This window comes from Ursus maritimus, unplaced genomic scaffold (assembly GCF_017311325.1).
Source record: "Ursus maritimus isolate PB19 unplaced genomic scaffold, ASM1731132v1 scaffold_12, whole genome shotgun sequence".
Lineage (NCBI taxonomy): Eukaryota > Metazoa > Chordata > Mammalia > Carnivora > Ursidae > Ursus > Ursus maritimus.
The window spans coordinates 39,452,836-39,472,381 of record NW_024423564.1 but is presented as its reverse complement, the minus strand read 5'-3'; the positions used below and the strand labels follow the sequence as shown (position 1 = coordinate 39,472,381).

At 35.1% G+C, this 19,546-nt stretch overlaps 1 protein-coding gene and 1 pseudogene across 1 annotated transcript in view; one reads left to right on the top strand and one right to left on the bottom strand.

Moving 5' to 3' along the window:
• The window catches only part of ADGRL4 (adhesion G protein-coupled receptor L4), a 105,675-nt gene that overhangs the window by 19,225 nt on the left and 66,904 nt on the right, over positions 1–19,546 (bottom strand). Inside the window, exons 9-13 of the mRNA XM_040627105.1 lie at positions 15,487–15,692; positions 12,907–13,080; positions 11,454–11,657; positions 9,264–9,484; positions 9,074–9,140 (exon numbers count right to left, since the gene is read on the bottom strand). Of these exons, the coding sequence (XP_040483039.1) occupies positions 9,074–9,140; positions 9,264–9,484; positions 11,454–11,657; positions 12,907–13,080; positions 15,487–15,692 (872 nt within the window). The remainder of the gene's footprint in view (positions 1–9,073; positions 9,141–9,263; positions 9,485–11,453; positions 11,658–12,906; positions 13,081–15,486; positions 15,693–19,546) is intronic.
• Positions 16,200–17,597, top strand: LOC103663088 (annotated as a pseudogene).

Genomic DNA, 19,546 nt, shown 5'->3' with positions numbered 1-19,546 from the left:
CAAGTTCTTCTCGTGGAATTGGTGTATTTCTTTAAAAAGTTATAAATAGCAGGACCCCCATAGGTATTTATAAATAGATAAGTCAAGTTTGTAGTTAGTAGATCTACGGAAAATCTAGTAAAACATTATCTCTTACTAACTGCTATTACTATTTTTATTTTTTTGTACTACCAAAGCTTTTCGTGAGGATTAACTGAGGTGTTAAAAGGGTTTTGTAAAGATTAAAAGACTATAAAATGTGAAGTGAATAATAATTCTAATGATATCTTGCAACTACCAACTCACTTTCACCGTATTTTGATGTAACATCCTTCACTGTAAAGCTATATTTATTAAAAAATACCAGTGATGAACCTCACCTCGGCCAGTTTTTTCTAATTGGGCTTGAGAGACCCAAGGGATTTTCTTCAATATATTTTTTTGGATCTCTAATTTCTATAAAGTTATTCAACTTTTATGGAATTTTTTAGTACAAATCCCAAGGAGATTTTCTGTGAAGGTATTTCCAGTTAAGAATATAACTCCCATAAATGAGAATACATTGAAAACTACAAATGTATTATTTATATTAAGTTTTTTTTAACTTGTTCTTTTTAAAATTCTAGCTGCCTATTGTTTCAAGAAGGTTGGAATAATACAAAAAAAGTAACAAAATGTTACAGGCACTGAATGCTTATTAATATATAATATGAAGAAATGGTTAGAATTTTAAAATGCCTTGAACCGCAAAGGTCACTAACAGATGCATCTAACAAATATGGTGCCATTAAATTAAAAGATGTAATGAAAATGTTGATGCTGCTATCCACAGCATGTGAAATTTACAATGGTTAGTGTCTCTAACATAGCTTCAATGGGGTTATCCAAAGGACATAGCCCAAACTATGATTTTAATTTTTTCTATGTTTGCTGTTTAAAGAAAGCTGCAAAATGCACTCCTATATGAGCTGCTTAATATCCAAGTCTAGACTAGTGGTTTCTGGTGGAAAGAATCTGGGATATCATGCCGCATGGGATATGTGGTTGTACTGGAGACTTCTTTGGTTGTCATGTCTAGGCAGTGGTGGTAGTGGTGCTATTGGCATCTGGTGAGTAGAAGCCAGAGATGCTGCTAGGCTCCCTATATGCACAGGACAGGTCCTCCAATAGAGATCTGGTCCGAAGTGTCAATAGTGCCATGGTTGTGGAACCCTGGTCTAACATAATCCTTCCCTTGGGTCTATGTATTCCAGTTTAGCTATTTAGACACCATAGTAGACAATGATACCTAGTGTTAGCAAAAATGTCAGAAAAGGGACATTCTCAAATATTGTTGGTATAAGTATCTATTGAAGTAAATGTTTTGGAAGCAGTTTGTAAATTAGAAAATCTGTCTCTACTTGCATTTCTACTTTTAAGAAGCGTTTCTTAACAATTTTATATAATGGGTATATGTAACTATATTGGAATAAGAGTTCTCTGGACATGTAGTATCATTTATAATAAGAAAATATCAGAAACCAATTAGATGTTCATTGATAAGGAAGTGGTAAAATAGAGCATAATATGGATAATATGCAGTGATAAAAATGGTAGAATTGTATATTAAACAATGAAGGATGAATATGATATATTTCAGGTTATAAATGATTCAGGTTTTTGAATTTGTAATCAAATTTTTTGCTTAAATTTATATAAATGTGTGTGTGTGTGTGTGTGTGTGTGTGCGCGCGCACATACCAAAGGTCTGGAAGGCTGCAGAGCAAATATTAAGAAAAAGAGTAGTTAATCATGAAAAATATGAGTGTGGGACAAAATATCCACTTGTTACTTTACATGATCTTATAATATTTGCATTTGTTTCAAACTTGGGCAATTTGTGAAATTAAAAAATGTAATAAGAATAGCTCACATAATAATAAATATACATAGACCTTGTCTGTTGCGTAAGGGTTATGTGAAGAATTCACTTCTGAGGAGGTTTTACTAGGCATTTCCTGGTGAAAGGGAATTAAGAGATTGCAGACATAGAAAGAACAATTAGAGGAGGCCACTACAAAGAACTGAGTGGAATTCTGGCAAACCTAAAAAGAAGGGGGTAGGAGTCGTATATATGGAAACACTCAATTTTAAGGGTTGTGATTTAAATTCAAATGAAAGTTCACATTTTTAAAAGAAAATGCCTTATTTGGACATAGCATAATTAGTATTTGCCTCAATCAAGCAAATTCTATTCTTCAATACTGAATATGTCTATGGGAAACTTCAGTTTCTACTTAAAAGTTAAATTATTTTCGCCAACTCTTTTTTATATTTGTGTACTTGAATCTAATCGCGTGTGCAGTTTTAGTTGAAAGGATTCAGCATTAAAGATTAAAATTATTGAAAGAAATGAATTATGGAAATTATCTTCAGTTTGCAGCTTGCTTTACAAAGATTTAGAAGCCTCTTTCTTGTAGAGCTCAATCTTTCAAAAGCATGGCTAGGGCATTTTATGTGTAGTTACAATCTTAACATTCTAAATGTAGTGATTTGTAGATAGAATCCGCAGGGTCATTGGTTCATACTTCAGAATTCTAAGGGATCCTTAATATTAATGAGGCAACACCTGAGGAATTACTTTCATTTGATCAATGCAGGGAAGGTTGCTGCTCAAATACCTAAATCGCTAGCACTTATCAGAGTAGATTAAAAGCCTGAATATTCCTTTGAAACAACATACCTAGGGATAGAAAAAGCCACCAGTGCTGATCTCATTCAGTTCTTACTCATTTACATATTGTCCTAAAGGCATTTTACATTATAATCTTAAACCAGACATGCTCCAGGGTTCCATTCATAAAAACAAGCAAATATCATTTGCAGGACCTACTCCCTACTCTGTGGAAGAAATTCAAGGATTCCATGTATGAATGACAGGTGTTGCCATTGTTCTATAGAGACACGTACTCTGGAGTACAGGTCTTTCCAGATTTGTTTAGAGAAAGTCACAAAACCAATCTTATCCCTCATTGAAGGCTAGGCATAACAAAATCACCACTAATCATCTATTTAGATTTGAACCTTCACTTACATTTTGTCTTTATCCCGTCTTTTTCTTCTATTAAATTTTTATTTCCTTTCTTAAGATATTTTACACTTTGTTTTAATTTCATTTAAACTTTCTCTGGCAGAGTGTGCTAGAGACTTTTAACTAATTCCAGGAAGTAACAAGCATGTATGTTATAATCATATCTTGCTATAGTTTAACAAATGCTGTCATATCTTCACCAATATTTGCTTAAATATATATATATATATATATATATATATATATATATATATACACACACACACACACAAACACACACACACACACACAGACTATATTGGCCAAACATACATTCCCTTGCATACAATTTTCTGCTGTGCAAACCATAGCTTTAAAATTTGTCTTTATTTTTTAATACAAAAAGCATAAATGAAAGAGCCAAAAATTGTCCTCCAAATGATTGTGCATTTTCCTATTTTAAGTTTAAAGAATGGATGTTCTTCCTAAAACATTTCGTTTTGCTTTTACCGTAGCCTCGTTGTGTAGGGCTGGCACTGGTATCTTTACTTTACGTATTAGAAACCCAGGACACAGAGCAGTCACATTTCTTAAGGATCTCACAGTGTTTCTTCCTGCCTCACTTATTATTATGGTCTTTATTAACAGATTAATTAAAATACAGAGACAATTATTAAAGACCTGCTAAATACTTCTATATTCTGGGGTGACCAAAAGGAGTCAGTTTTATAGTCTAGGGTTCATAGAGAATGCAATGTGAATGCTGCTCTGGAGAGAAAAACTGCAGTTTACTGAGTAGAGGCCAGTCAGGTTGTGCACCACAATGCCACTGATTATTGAGCAAGATGTGGTCAGTAAATGAAGAAACTCATGGCTCTCTTTGGGTGTCTGGATGTAGGGGATAAGTAGTGTAATGCACACAGAAAATTACCACGTACAACAAAACAGAGCATTGAAAGCACTATGGAGGGTTCGAATAAAAAGTCTATGGGAGTACACTGGAGAAAGAAATTAGTTACACATCTGGAAATTTTTCATCAAGTCCTGTATTAATTAATGATAAGATTACAGGCAGAACTGTGCACAAGGTGGTAGGATTATTGAGTGCAAAGGACCAAGAAAATATTCAAGAACAGCAAGTATTCTACCAAGGATGAAATTTTTGGAGGACCTGTTTTGTGGGGTTATGCAGTGTGAAAAAAAATAGCTGAAGATAGACTGGGTTCAGCTACATCACTGAGAAATTGACATTCCTGCCTTTGGAATTTGGCCTGTAGGTGAAGGGGTATATCAGCCCTGGAATTAAGAAAGCAGGCCACGGATTCAACTTCATGAATGTGAGTTTCAGCTCAGATACTTACTAGCTGTTAATCAAGCTGTGTAATCACTTTATACCTCAATTTTTCCAGCTTTGAAATAAAATAATTACGCACATGCATACACACACACAAGCAGCCATCATTCAATTGTTTGAGGGATTATATTAAATGTGCTAAGACATGGAGAAGAGAATGTTTAGATTAGAGTCGGGAATATAATAGGGTTTAACATTAATGTTATTTTTTTTATTAATAGTTGCCATTGTTTGAGCTGAGTTTGGGGCAGTTTTTTATGGACAGGTTAAAATGAAATTGGAGAGAATGGCAGCAGAAAGATAGGTCAATAAGGCAACTGCCAAAGAGGCAAGGTAAAATGAAAACGTGGTTCTAGTTTCGAGTTCTAGCATCAGTATTTATCTGTAGACCTAGAGCCTTGAGCCAATCACTTAACATTTCAAATCGAATTCTATTTTTTATTAACTAGAAAACGGGATAGATAATAACAATGTGGGTGATTCAAGGAGATTGAGTATTAGCTGTGAGTAGTAGCTACTTAATAAATTGTGAATTTTAAAAAATTCCTGTTATTAACACTAGAATATGAGGAAGGGATAACAATAGTTTGATCCTGAAAGTAGAGAAGAAATGGATAAGTTTATGGAGAAAGATTTGTTAAATAATTAATGGCATCTAGACTAGGATGTGATGAATCCATGAAATGATTCTTGACTGTTCTTTTTTTTTTTTTAAGATTATTTATTTATTTATTTGAGAGAGAGAGCACCACACATGAGTTGGGGGAGGGGCAGAGGAAGGCAGAGAAAGAGAGAAACAGATTCTCCACTGAGCATAAGCCCAACCTGAGGGGCTGGATCCCAGGACCTGAGATCATGAACTGAACCAAAATCAAGAGTCAGAGGTTCAGCCAACTGAACCACCCAGGCACCCCAGATTCTTGACTATTCTTAATAACAGACAGATGATGATAATTTTATTATTTCTGGGATTGTCTTACGCACAATGGTGACCATTTCGTTTGTACCCTTTGTTTACCTTCAAAGGATATCTGTTAAGTTTTGGAGGCTCTTGGTTGACATTTAAGTTCACATTAAGAATTGGCTGTAAAGCCAAATTTACCTCTTGCCCCATCTACAAACAAGTTCATCTATCTCAATGAAGATTTGTTGAATGATTATCATTCTTATATTGATCCCTCCCACATTTTATCAATATCACTTATATCTCATTATATGTTGTTCTTTGTCATTTGTTTTGTCTTGCTTTATCCTCATTGCTACTATAGTGGGCAAGGGATAATTCTTATATTTCCTTTGTTCTCCCATCATGTCCATACCACCCAATTAACCTGGCAAACTTAATTATATGGCTTGGCATCCTTACCTACCAGAGTATACCCAAACATAGGATAATGTTTTTTTTGTTTGTGTGTTTGTTTTTGAGGGAGTGTGGGAGAGGGAGAGAGAATCTTAAGTAGGCTCCATGCCCACTGCAAAGCCCAACCCGGTGCTTGATCTTACAACCCTGAGATCCTGACTCGAGCTGAAATCAAGAGTTGGATGCTTAACTGACTAAACCACTCAGGCTCTCTGGGATAATGATTTTCAATTCAGTAGATCTATGTAGATGAGCGTGGGGCAGCATAGTCAGTTCTCAGATGCTATCCCTTCATTGATAAAGCTCAACTCTTCTGTTGTTGGAGGCTAGAAGAGCCTGATTATCTCTTGCTGATAGAGCCTCATGACATCACTTTGGTTTAGTTTTGTTCTTATTATTGCTGGTAATCTTGGCTTATGCGATGGACTCTACTTAGATAGTATATGTGATTTTCTTGGTGTTTATAGAATTTCCTTTCCATCTTGGCCCCTTCTGTTCTTCAGAGAAGGACAGTCATACCACCATTTAACCTCACCTTTATTCAACCCATTTTTTTAGTTGTGTATAATTTTGCTTTGACTGGCAACCTTCCGGGCAACTCTACAACTTTTGTCCACATCTCTAACTTTCCTGTATTTATAAAATAGCTCAAGTTTTGTGTATTCCTTCCTCATTTTATTTCTAGGCATGCTATCTAATAATCCATTCCTTTCTTGCTGTCAAAAAATACTCCAGTAGGCATGCAGTTTGGAGAAAACTCCAAACAAAAATAGGTCTAGTCTCTATATTCAGATTTGGCCCAAAGTCAGGGGATGTATGTCAAGCTTTCATAAAAATTGGCTCATTATACTCTGCTGTTCTATATCAACGAGACATGAAAATCCAGTCACACTGGCATTTGATCTGGGATCAGAATGATAATTTTAGTCTTACTATATTTCTGATCCCATTCTCTACAAACCTTTCAGAGTACTTATCTTTACAGCTTGACTTCCAAAAGATAGGGGAGCCCCTGCTTTTTTTTCACTGGCAGTGTAAAGAAAAGCTTTCATAAAGAACACTGCACTCCTCCAAGGGCAAGGACTCTTTTTTTTTTTTTTTTTTTAAAGATTATTTATTTATTTGAGAGAGAGCAAGAGGGAGAACATAGAGGGAGAGAGCACAGAGGGAGAGGGAAAAAGCAGACTCCTCACTGAGCAGAGAGCTTGACATGGGGCTCGATCCCAGGACCCTGAGATCATGATCTGAGCTGAAGGCAGATGGTTAGCTGCCTGAGCCACCCAGATGCCCCTAGGACTCCTAATTCTAAACCAGTAACTCTGGGGCTCCCATCTCCAGTCTTCTTATTGGACTACAGCTGGTCCTACTGTCTCTTTATCAGACCAATGGATGTGTAACACCCAAACTGTTAGTGGCCTTTTTTCAAATGTTTGGTGCCCAATATTTCTTTTACTTCTGAACTAAAGATGTATACTATTCTGGCACAATAGGATGTATCTCACTTAACACTGTGTCATACAACTAAATAATCACATTTACAACATATAGCTGAATAATAATAACAATAACAAACAGTAATAACGGCAATAATAATAATAATAATTAGCCACTATTAACCCAGAAAACCAGGAATAACTAGAATAAATGAATTCACTTCTGTTCAGTAATTAAGGAATTTCTGCTGCTTTTAAAGATACTAAAAAAGGTAAACATCATTCAGTTTTAGAGTAAAACTGAGGTGCCTCATCCATTTCTTAAGTAGCCTGACCCTCAGGTTAAATGGAATGATTATCATACTGAAACTATGGAAGATAAATGGGTTCATTAATTCCAGACAAGGACAGTGTGATGTTATTCATTTAGGCTTCTAGGAAAGTTAGCAGGACTCATTTTTAGATAAGCCCATCTAAAGTCTGTGGACTTCACTCTAAGATAATCCAAAGTTATCTTTTCCTTTACATAAGCAAAAGTAAAAAACAATTTCAGGGAACACTTTCCATTTCTTACTTAAGAGAAAAATACTCCTATTCTTCTTGTTTTGACTATAGTTTCTAACCCACTACTTTTCCTCTTAATTATAAGAATTACTGATCTAAAGAACTTTCACTTGTACAAAACAGTATCAGAGACTGTCCATTCTGTAGAGATGGAACCAGTAAAATCAGAATATATAGAAAGCGTGTTTACAGAACATACTCCTATCAGGGCAACCCATGAAAGTATGTGGAAGGGACAACATTCAGTCTATATTCTCATGTGGGTTGAAAATTTTGGGATTATAATAAACTAACTCTGAGATTGTTTTAGCTGAAATCTAGCCAATGGTTTCTTTCTATATAACTGGATTCATTGGGAGAATTATAAGCAATTTTCTGTGATGATTAGGAAATACAGCCTCTGAATGTACTTTATTTCACCCATACCATTAAAAACTAAGCCTTGGTGAAGATTCTCTGCATACCTTTCAAGTCTTTCTCCATTTAGGAGCTTCCTTACAACCACAAAAATACAAGGGCAAAGAGTGAGCAAAAAACCAACTTGAAAAAGCTAGCTAGCTTACGGTGAAAACATCTGGGACAAAGTTGTCCAAAATATTGTCACAGCTCCTCTGCTGACAATCCATTCCATTCTAGAGCCTTGTCAGACCTCCCAGATTCACTGACAGACTATTATATTCAGAATGGCTTTGAAAACTTACAGCACTTAGAAATGCTCTTGAGACATCTAAAAATATCTTTATTTAAAAAGGAACACATAACACCTGCCAAATTTGTAGGTTTGAAACCACTTCCAATAAGGATTAAAAGGCCCTCTTCCTCACTGAAATGGCACTATCAATATATGACTTGTCTGCTCATGAGAAATAGTGGGTTCTTGTCTCTGACGTCGCAATTTAGTTTAAAATCACTTTCATGATGACAGGGTACATGAGGATGATAAAACTATAAAGATGACAGTCTAATGTTCAAAGATCACTGATCATTGATAAAAGATTAAATAACGTAAACATCTGAAATGCCAGATTATCAGCTGCTTGGCAAACTCTTAGTATTGAAGTATGCTGAGACACTACTGATAAGTGAGAAATGCTTTTCCTACCTGTTATGCAGAAATATCTCCTCCTCCTCCAAGAGGGGCAGATGAATTGTAATACCTCTGAATTTAAGATGTATATATATATATTTTTTTCCTCAATTGTGATGAATATTTGTAAAATGTTAATCAATGACATACTGTAAAGTGCTCAAAATTATTGTTTTCCTTCAGAGGAATGCCCAATTGCTGAGAATTTTAATCATCACTTTTTCCAAACAATGTTAAATATACGTACAAGAATGATTAGACATGCTGGTCCTATAAAACTCCAAATAAAGTTGTTCTCTGTGCTAAGCCAACATCTGAAAAGTAAATAATAAATCTATGAATATGTTTGTAAGTACTTCACAATGTAACATTTTCAATGATATATGAAGCATATTCAGAATCAGATTTCAAACACTTATGAGACCATCTTAACTCACACTTTGGTGGTGCCGTAATATCTATATCCCAGTGACGCTGAAAAGCCAACCACCACCGCCGGGCTGAGATAGCCAAAGATATAAAAGTTCTTGTGCAGAAAGCCCTTGTTGTAGATGACGCCCACGACAATGAGATAGAGGTGGATGCCTTCAATGCACATCCATGCAAAGGCAGCTAAAAAGAAATAATGCAACAGCCCGGCGATGATCGAACAGAAGAGCTAGAAATCAAGGAGGGAAAAAGCATAAGCCATGTATGTTTCACATTAGCATAACACAAAATCCTGACTTTCTCCTTAAATTATGCCACTTGATATAATGCTCGATCATGTTAAAATATCCTGGTCGAGTGCCAGTTTTTAAGATGGCTCACTTCCGGCTGAGCTTCGTCAATGTGAAGCATCAGTTGTGAAGCAATCCTGTGATCGAACTCAGTTACTGTTCTTGTCCAGAGAGTTATGCTTTTATATTTATTTCATGTGAAAGTTGTGGATTTGTCACATGTAAACCATGATAGTTTAGTGACTATGCTATGATTTAAATTAATTTCTGTTTTGGAGATGCCTTTACTCTCCTTAATTTTATTCATGCTCAAAGAATGAAAGTTATTGCTAATACTGTACCAAACAAAATAGAATAAGTATCTTGATTATTGCAACAAACTTAAGTTTACAAAACAGACAAACAATGATATATTTTACAAAAATATCCATTATGGAATCACTTTAAGTTATAAGATTATCAGGTAATTTTGAGATGGATTTCAGTCAAATATTATGTATTAGTACTTACTTCACACATAGAATTGGAGTTAGGCTTATAAGAAAAAACAGAAAAAGAAGTAGAGTTACACACTTCTGTGATAATAGAACTAACAGTATCTATTGCTGGAAAGAGAACATAATACACACTTACACACCTATTGCACTTAATAAAAAAGAGTACAATCCAAGCATAATGACATTGCATACTGAAATATGTTGGGGAGTACTGTATAAGGTTGGGAATAGAGAGATCACTGGTGATCAAAATTTGGGAACTACTTTAGTGAGGATGTGAGATTGAAACATGGCTTGAAAATGGGAAGAACTTGACAGATGACATAGAGTTGAAAATAAACACCCTAAGGAATAGTTTGAAGTAAGGGTAAAGGGAAGATGAAACTGAAGGAAGAAATAGGCATTGGAAGATAGCGGTATATAAAATTGGCAGGTGTTAGGACTACCACTGCCGAATTAAAAAACACACACACACTCCAGATTTGAAGTTTATAGTCTAGGGTGTACTATTTAAAATAGATGTTTGGTGGCATCTACTTCAGAAGAAGACCTTGAAAACTAGGGATTAGTGTCTATATTTGAAAGATTTCTAATAGGGATGAAAATATGGAGGCAGTTTAATGTCTTGTGACCCCAAGCACGCACTTCTCCAGTCTCTACCTGCCTGTGCCATGTCACTCTGGCTCAGCGTCTTCTGAAAGGACTCCTTGCAACCATGCTGAGCTTTCCTGAGAATGGCACTGCTGTGTAAAATGCTTCCACCTACTGCTTGTCCTTTCTTCCTTCTCTCTTTTACTCGGGTTCAGATCTGCGTCTCGGTCTGATGGCTCTCCAAGTCTCTCTCTTCCCATTTTCTCTCAGCCATTTTGCCTAGTTACTTTATTGCAAATTTAATCCCATTTTACTGTCTGCTTCTAGGAGGACCCAGACTAACACAATATAAAAATTGTTTGGTAAGGTCTTCCATCAGTAATGGGGGGAATAGGTAGTTAGGAAAGTGCAGTGACTTGATGGAGTCCATTTGTCATATTTCAACCTATGAATCCACTGCTTTTATATTCAGTCCCTGTGTTAAAATAAACTTTTTATTTCCAATTCTCTCTTTGTTCTTTTTGCCTTTGTTTAATGCCCACATAAAAAAAAAAGCAAAAAAAAAAAAAAAGGCTATTTTTCAGTTTGTTGCTAAGTTTTCATTTGTCCCAATGATCCATCATAACAAGGGACATTGTGCTTAATGGAATTGACAGAGAGGTTTTAGATAGCATTAGCAAACTTAGAAAAGACTTAGGAACAGAGCATATGGTATGTTTGCCCATTAAGCTCTGAGTTATAATTCATGATTCTATGACATATATATTTAGGAAAGTACAAATTTAGAAAACAAAATAGAGAGTAAAGGAGATCTACATACCTTATTAGTATTTGTATTGATCCCAACAAGAAAAACTAGTTCAGCAAGGAATAGGTTACAGCAGAGATTTTTGTGAATTGTTGTTCTGGTGCTTTGAATTTCACTGAAGAACCAGAAGGTAAAAATGCATATGGAAAGGCAAATCAGTGAAATAATTATTCCTAGTTGAGTGATCCTTGTAAGAATATTATAATCTTTAATACCCTAAGGGAAAATAATAATAAAGCTGTTAAGAGAATAACTCAGTAACTTGTCAAAGGAACTACAACATATAATGAACTTCCTTTTTTGGTGAAACATTAATCAAAATGTTCATAAAATGTAAAAATACAAATGTGCATTTAGATGAGAAAACTTTTGTACCTTTGAAAATGCTCAATATTCAGAGAAATATGATATAAATCATGTAGCACTTTAAAAGTTCTGTAATTAGTGCTTTTTTTTTTCCCTGGGCATAGTATATATTAGTATATGGTTTAACAATGTTATCGTCATCAGTTTCATGATATTAGAAAGGCAATTCATTATTGTAATGTGAAAATGGTTAATTAAAACAGATTTATCAGTGGTAATAACAAGTCTTATTTCTATGCAGCAATTCGTCTAAAACACATTAAACAAAGGTATCAGAAATGCTGAATAGATAGAATATCAAAATAGTAAAGTTGAGAGACTTTGAAATGGGAAAAGTTGGTTTTATTCTAACCAGATGAATATTTATATCTTATATAGAGAATAGAGGCTTCTTTGCTTACTTAACTTCAGGAAAAAAATCTTTATGACTGACATTACAGTTAGGCAGATTTATTTGGCCACTTTATATATTTGATGGATTCTCAGTAGACATGGAATTGAACCTGTAATTTACCGAAGATTATGATACAGTGATATAAAATAAGAAACTGTATAGTGTAAAAGAAAGATATTACTGCTGCGAAATACATAGCATGGACCTATTCACTGTAGAGAGATCTTTTGTGCTTAAAAATCTTGTACACTTGTACATTATTAAAATATTGTGATAGTTATAAATACGCTAATACTTATTGACCAGGTTTCAAATATTTTTAACTAATTTGTAATTGGTAAAAATAAACTTTCAATACAAAGGCAAAGGCCCTTAAAGACCATGATACGTTAAAATGTGTAAGTGGCTTTTAAAAGCAACATTAAAAATTAAGAGTCAATGGCTAGGTATTTAATGCATAGCCTACTAGCTATCATAGACCAGGTAAGTCCTATACAAAAAGTAACCTAAAATCCAGTCTAGATATGTCATACAAGGCAGGTAAGAAAGCAAAGACTAAAAAAGATAGTTTTGGGGTTTTATCAGTTAACTAAATATATTTGCACCCAAAGAAACATAAAAAATTAATTCTCTTGACTGAGGTAAACAAGAAAAAAAAGAAAACAGGCAGGTTTATGAATATGAAATGATGGGAAATTGTCTTACAATGGAAGAACCAGAAGACATCAGAATTGCAAAATGTGTCAGGTGTTTACAGCGGCATGAGGTGTGGGTCTCATTTGAGGACATCAGCTCACAGCCCTCCAAAGACCAGCTGCCGTTCATGGTGTCAGGCGAGTAGCTCCAAAATGCACATTGACTCCTATACTTATCTGTGGTCTGAAAAAGAGACATTTTACTGGTGCAAAAAAGAGAAAGAATTATACATATAGTATCACATTTCTCATATTTAAAATACCATTTCACATATCAATATAATTAAAACCATGCCTAAAAAGTAAAGCATAAAATCAATGGTAATAAATGAATGCTGGTGTTCTGTGGAAGAACTGAAGTTATTGCAACAATGCTATATTTTATCAATTCCTGTGTCACAAAAGTTGTGAGAATTATGTGTTATCAAATGAGATCATTCAGGATAGCACATGACATATAATTATCATACGATCTTTAATAAATGTTTACTGTGTATATACTGGATATTAGTCATTGATCCAAGTGCTAAAAATACAATACTGAACAAAACAAAAAAGGTTTTTCACTGCTGATTTTAGATTCTCATGAGATGAGAAATTATTATTATTTTTTAAAAAGATTTTAGTTATTTATTTGACAGAGAGAGAGACAGCCAGCGAGAGAGGGAACACAAGCAGGGGGAGTGAGAGAGGAAGAATCAGGCTCCCAGCAGGGCAGGGAGCCCGATGTGGGGCTCGATCCCAGGCCTCTGGGATCATGCCCTGAGCCGAAGGCAGATGCTTAATGACTGAGCTACCCAGGCGCCCCAAGATGAGAAATTATTAAACAAGAAAAATAAGCCAGGGAAAGGAGAAAGAAAGTAGTGGGGATTGGTCTGAGGAGGTCTTTCTTAGATGATGTTAAAGGAAATACCTCAATGAAGTAAGAGATAGAGAGTAAACCCTAAGACTTGGGAATAGAAGGTTCTGGATGGAATGGAAAATGGAAAAGCTCTGAGTTGAGACTGGATAGGAATCTTCCAGAAACACTGGAAACCAGTATAATTTGGTTACAGTGAATGAGATAAAGAGCAGTTGAAGACAAGATCAGAGATAGAGATGGCATAGACTGTAGGATGGTTGTTTAATAAATTGACTTCTCTTTATCACATTTATATTAAGTGATCATAACAATATTATGACAACTACTTTTAATATTCCTTTGAGGTAATGGAGAAGTATATATTAATTGGTGAAATTGCAAATAAATTATCAGGGAATCAGGAAACTGAAGCTGTTATATATGAGATAGCTTCTATTTTTTTAGGAAAACAATGGGATCCAAATTTTATTCCCAGAAAGAGAGAAACCATGAATTAGGTAGGTCTGTCGTCAAAAGAAAATGATAAAACTTCATAGTGGTCATTAATTTGAATGGGAAAAAGATTTGAACAGAAAGGAAGATTAAGGATAACCAAGTTTTCCCATGAATTTCGGTGAAGAATTTTTATTTAAATGTGTGTTGTGTTGTGTTTTGCGATTGTGTCAGAGATTGGTGAAGTGGGCTGTCCTTGGCGTCTCTTCAGCTGCCAAAACATTCCCCTAGTAAAAACTGCAGAAAACCCATCAGAGCATGTGAAAGAACAATGCTTTGATTCTGGTGTCAAAAGGTCAGTTAGCATCTAAAAATATCTAAGTTTCCTTTCCATTCTTAAAACATTTCACACCCTCTTCTGAACATAATGCCTACCAACCTTTAGGTTTGAGCTACTATTTTCTTGTATCTTCTATACAATGAGTTTTCCTCTACTTTAGATGTCTTTATTTACAGTGACACATTTGTATTGTGTGTAAGCATATACGTTCTTTTAGTCCCCTCCTGTCCCTGTAAACACGCAAATACAATTGTCCAGCTTCAAGGCTCTCCAAATGGAGCATCAGAGGTACTTTAATCATGTACTAAGGCTGAAATTCTATTGAAAGTCCAAGAAATCATCAACTGTGAAAAAGCAGCAAATAATCTATGATCTTTATTTTCCTCACTCATTTTTAGGTAAATAAAAAAATGGAATACTTAGTTGTTTCTAATGTTTATTATGATAGAGTTTTAATTATGTATGAGCTTGAAAGGATTTGGAATAACAATAAAGGAATAAAATGGTTTCAGCTAATTTCTTTATAAAAAATTGTAAACTTCTCTGTGATTTTATTTTAATCAGCATTTAAATCCCTGCAAATATTATTTTAAATGGCAATTAGTAATCAAGCAGCCCTGTCATTACACAAATGACATTTGTCTCTTTGGCTCTGATATGTTTTTATAACTCATTCCTAAAAGGTATGCAGACTTCCAAAATGAACAATGTAATTAAAAATAAAATTAAAATACAGCTAATTTCAGAGAATCAAATGTGTAAAATTCCTTGGTATTTATTAGAAAGATTACAGAGCACTGAAAGCACAAAAATATTTTATAGAAAAATTAGTTGTAACTACTTTACTCTTTTAATTCTTAAACTCAAGAATTCATTAACAATTAAAGTGACACAATGAAAAAATGTTCACTTCTCTGAATGTTTCATAACCAATAGTTACCAGAAAAATAGCTTACCTTCATGTGACTTAATGTAAATGTTATTTTTTCAAGTTCATACAACGTGGGTGGGTTCGAGCTAATTGAGACTGAAATCACTGAAGAAATGACTCTTTCTTCCTCTTCAGAATTATCAGAACTTTGAGGTTCCGATAAGAAGTTGTCAGATGATGAAAACAAGGGACCGATACTCTTATAATATAAAAACACAACTGCAACATTGCCTATCAATCAAATAAATGTATTTAATGAAATTCTTATAAAACAAAAATATATTTAGGCTCTCAAAATAAACATAAAAATTAAAGTTTTTTACTCTAAGGCAGTCATATGAATACCCAAGACACTAAAATGTGGATCATAGTAAGTGCATGTTTATATAATCAAATCATATTAAGACATATTCCCTGACCTCCATGACTCTGAAACTGATCATGGACGATAGCATCCCCTTTGCACAAGCTATATTTAGGAGAAAAACAGTCCGAGATAATATATATCCAACTCCTGGCTAAGAACCAAGGTGTGAAATGTATTCATTTAAAGATTAAAATTTGGAGTTACTACTTTGCTATGCAAAGATAGGAATTAGAAAGATATCGGAAGAAAATTATCACTGACGTGGAGTATTAAGGAAGTTGAGAATTAAACAAGTTGTCGGACGCCACTGAGTTCCACCTCATGCCCACTGAAATGTTTCCTACTTAATATTGACATATAGTAATATAGTTATGCAGTCTCAAGGTAGGAAATTTACTGCCTTGCCAGACAGCTATTTATCTGTGCCCCCTGACACTTCCCAAATGCAGTAAATCAGCATATCCCAGTACTGGAAATGCAACCCGATCAGTACAGATTATCATGTGACTATTTTTCCCTTAGCCTAGACATTACACCTATATTAATGGATCTCAAATGGTCTTGTCTTTTGAAGCAGCTCATAATTATGGATATTAAACATGGGAACAACTAAAAATCCAGATCTATTGTCTTTTTAAAATTCCTGTCGCCACTTAGGTCATACACCTAAGTGTACAGAATTATGGACACAAAATTCACAACTTTGCATTCAGAATTTACTCTTGGAATCAAAAGTTCCGGTTTCAGTCATTCCTTCTACTTGTGTGGCTATGGATAAATTGCCTTGAACTTCAGCTTCTTCACTTATAAAATGATAATAGTAATACTCTAGCTACTTACTAGGCTAAGGTGGAGACCAAATTAAATAATATACGAGTCTTATGTAAAATTTAATAACATGATTATTGTTATATTTTTAAACTGGAAACATTATATATTTGCCTTAGATTACTGGGACAACTTACAAAGAACTCTCTTATATTTGTTCCCTCAAATTTGTGACACCAGAATAATGTGAAAGGCATAAATTCATCAAAACCATAAATACAGATGTTGATTGTATCTTAAAATACAGAGAACTGTGCCCTCTAGCTGCCATCTTGCGTCAACGCGAGTGTGCGCCCAATCTCGCTGGTCTGCCCGGAACCCCCGAGCGCTAACCCAAGTCCCCAGCGAGGTCTCACTTTCGATCCAACAACGTGAAAGAAACTACCATCAACCAGGAGAAACTCGTCAAACTGCACAAGTGCGCATTGGTGGGAGAGAAACTGCTCGCCAAAAGAAGATGGTGGTCCACAGAATGGCACCAGGAGATGATAAAAAACTTCCGTTCTCCTAAAAGAAGTTAGGAGTAAGCAATACCTGTGGTATTGAAGACGTGTGTTCACACACTAAGGAACAGTGATCCACTTTCACAAGCCTCAAGTGCAGGCATCCCTCACAGGCAACACTTTCACCATCACAAGCCAGTCTGAGGCACAGCTGCTGACAGAAACGCTACCCAGGAGGTTAAACCAACTTGGTGCAGACAGTCTGACTAGTTTAAACAGACCCGTTCAAGCTCTGCCTACAGAACCTGTGGATGGAGAAGCACCACTCGATACTGGAGAGGAGGCGGAGGACCAAATTCCAGATCTTGTGCAGAATTTTGATGAAGCTTCCCAGAATGAAGCAAATTGAATTGAGTCAACTTCTGAAGAAGATAAAACTTGAAGAAGTGACTGGGAGCTGCTATTGTATATTAGGACAGCTTTTTAAAATTCTGTGCACTCCTCTGATCAAACCTAGATCTCTAATATTTTTAAGCCCGAGCCCCTTGGACACTGCAACTCTTTTCAGTGTTTGCTTAGACACAATTCATTCTTTGCAGCTAATTAAGCTGAAGAAGCCTGGGAATAAGGTTTGTAACAAGGTTAATGAAAAAGAAAAGAAAAACAACCCAAAACAAAAAACTTTGATACAAATCTGAGTCCTTCCACATCACACACAGCACCACACTAATAAATAATATTTTTGGATGTTGTTGGATGGTTATGTGAACTAGAAATTGCCAAAGTATGTCATGATTCATGTTTTCTATCTTATCTAAAAAGGTATCACAAGAAACATCACTAAGAGATTGCTGAAATCTATGTGTATTAGATAAGAGCATTCTCCCAACTGCCAGCTTAAGAAAACTTGTATCAGGGAAACGAGTGAAATTAGTCTAACTTGGTTGGGCTAGTGACATTATGAAGACTCCATGTGACGGCAACTAGCCCTGCCTTTGCTGTGCACAGACCAGGGACTGAAGCAGGATCTGAAAACCTTTTAGGTCAACGTGACTCAGTCCAGTGGATGAACCAGTTCATATCACAGTGACTTCTCAGAAGTTGCAGTTGGAGAAGGTCCAAAATCAAACGAAACCCCAAAAAGATAAGATAGATCTTCAAAATCTATTAATCACTCCTATCTTTTCTCAAGGAAAATATTTAAAATCAAATTTTTTACTTTGGGTAAATTGTGATTCTTGCTGCATAGAATGCTCCAAAATCCCTTCTTAGTTCTGTTCTGGGTATTGTTTCAGTATTTGTCCATTCTCATCATTTGAACCTCTTCTAATTCCCATGATTTCTTACTAATTCTTGGCCTGATTTAGCTTTTAACTCTCTTATCAGATATGTACCTCCATTCAGTAAATGAAGGTTTATTTGCTAGTGACAGGAAGTAAAATTTAGTCCATAAAAAAAAGATTAAAAATCCACCTGTTCTTCCATGGACCTCCCTTATTTTCCTACTAACGACACTATGCAGATTTTAACTTGAAGCCTATGTTTTATTAATGGATTTTTATCAGTAAATGAATAATCGCATGTAGACACCATAAAGCAGATTTTATCTGTTTGTTAGACTTGCCCTTATTTTTAAGATACAAACTTAAGGAAATCAAATTTTCTCTCTGTGTTTTCTTGAGAGCTGATATTATGGTCTCTTTCAAGAGTCAGAGTTTGCATGAGTGATCTTCAAATATAACAAAGCTATCATATATCCAGACGGGATCTCTTTGAGAAATTGATTCCATGACAATTTCATCATCTGTCACCATAATAAGTATTTTAAATGGCTTTATTCTCAACTTCTAAACACTACTCAAGTTGTCTTTGAAATTTCAACAGTTTAACACAGTCTTTGGATTTGCTCCTAAATATTATATGTGTGCTTGGTTAATTAGAATGTGGTATAATAGGGTAAGAGCCTTGGGTTCAATGGTAGTATGGCTTAGTTATTTTTTCTTTGTTTTGTGGCCATGTTTTTTTTTTAAGATTTTATTTTTTTATTTGAGAGAAAGAGAATGAGAAAGAGAGAGCATGAGAGAGAGCATGAAGGAGGGAGGGTCAGAGGGAGAAGCAGACTCCCTGCTGAGCAGGGAGCCCAATCCGGGACTCGGGACTCGATCCCGGAACTCCAGGATCATGACCTGAGCCACCCAGGCGCCCCCATCTGTTTCTTACTATTGTATAAAAATGACAAGAAAAAAAGGAAGAGGATGATATGAAGGGATTAGGAAAAAAATCCCACATTAGTGTTGTACAAAATTTTTTTAAAGGGTGTTCTACTGAGAATGAATGTGCAGAATATTAAAAAGATAAAGACAACACATCCATTTATGAAATGATGTCCATACCAGAGACCATACTTGTTATTATATATGCTTTTCACTTATATTTATGACCACCCA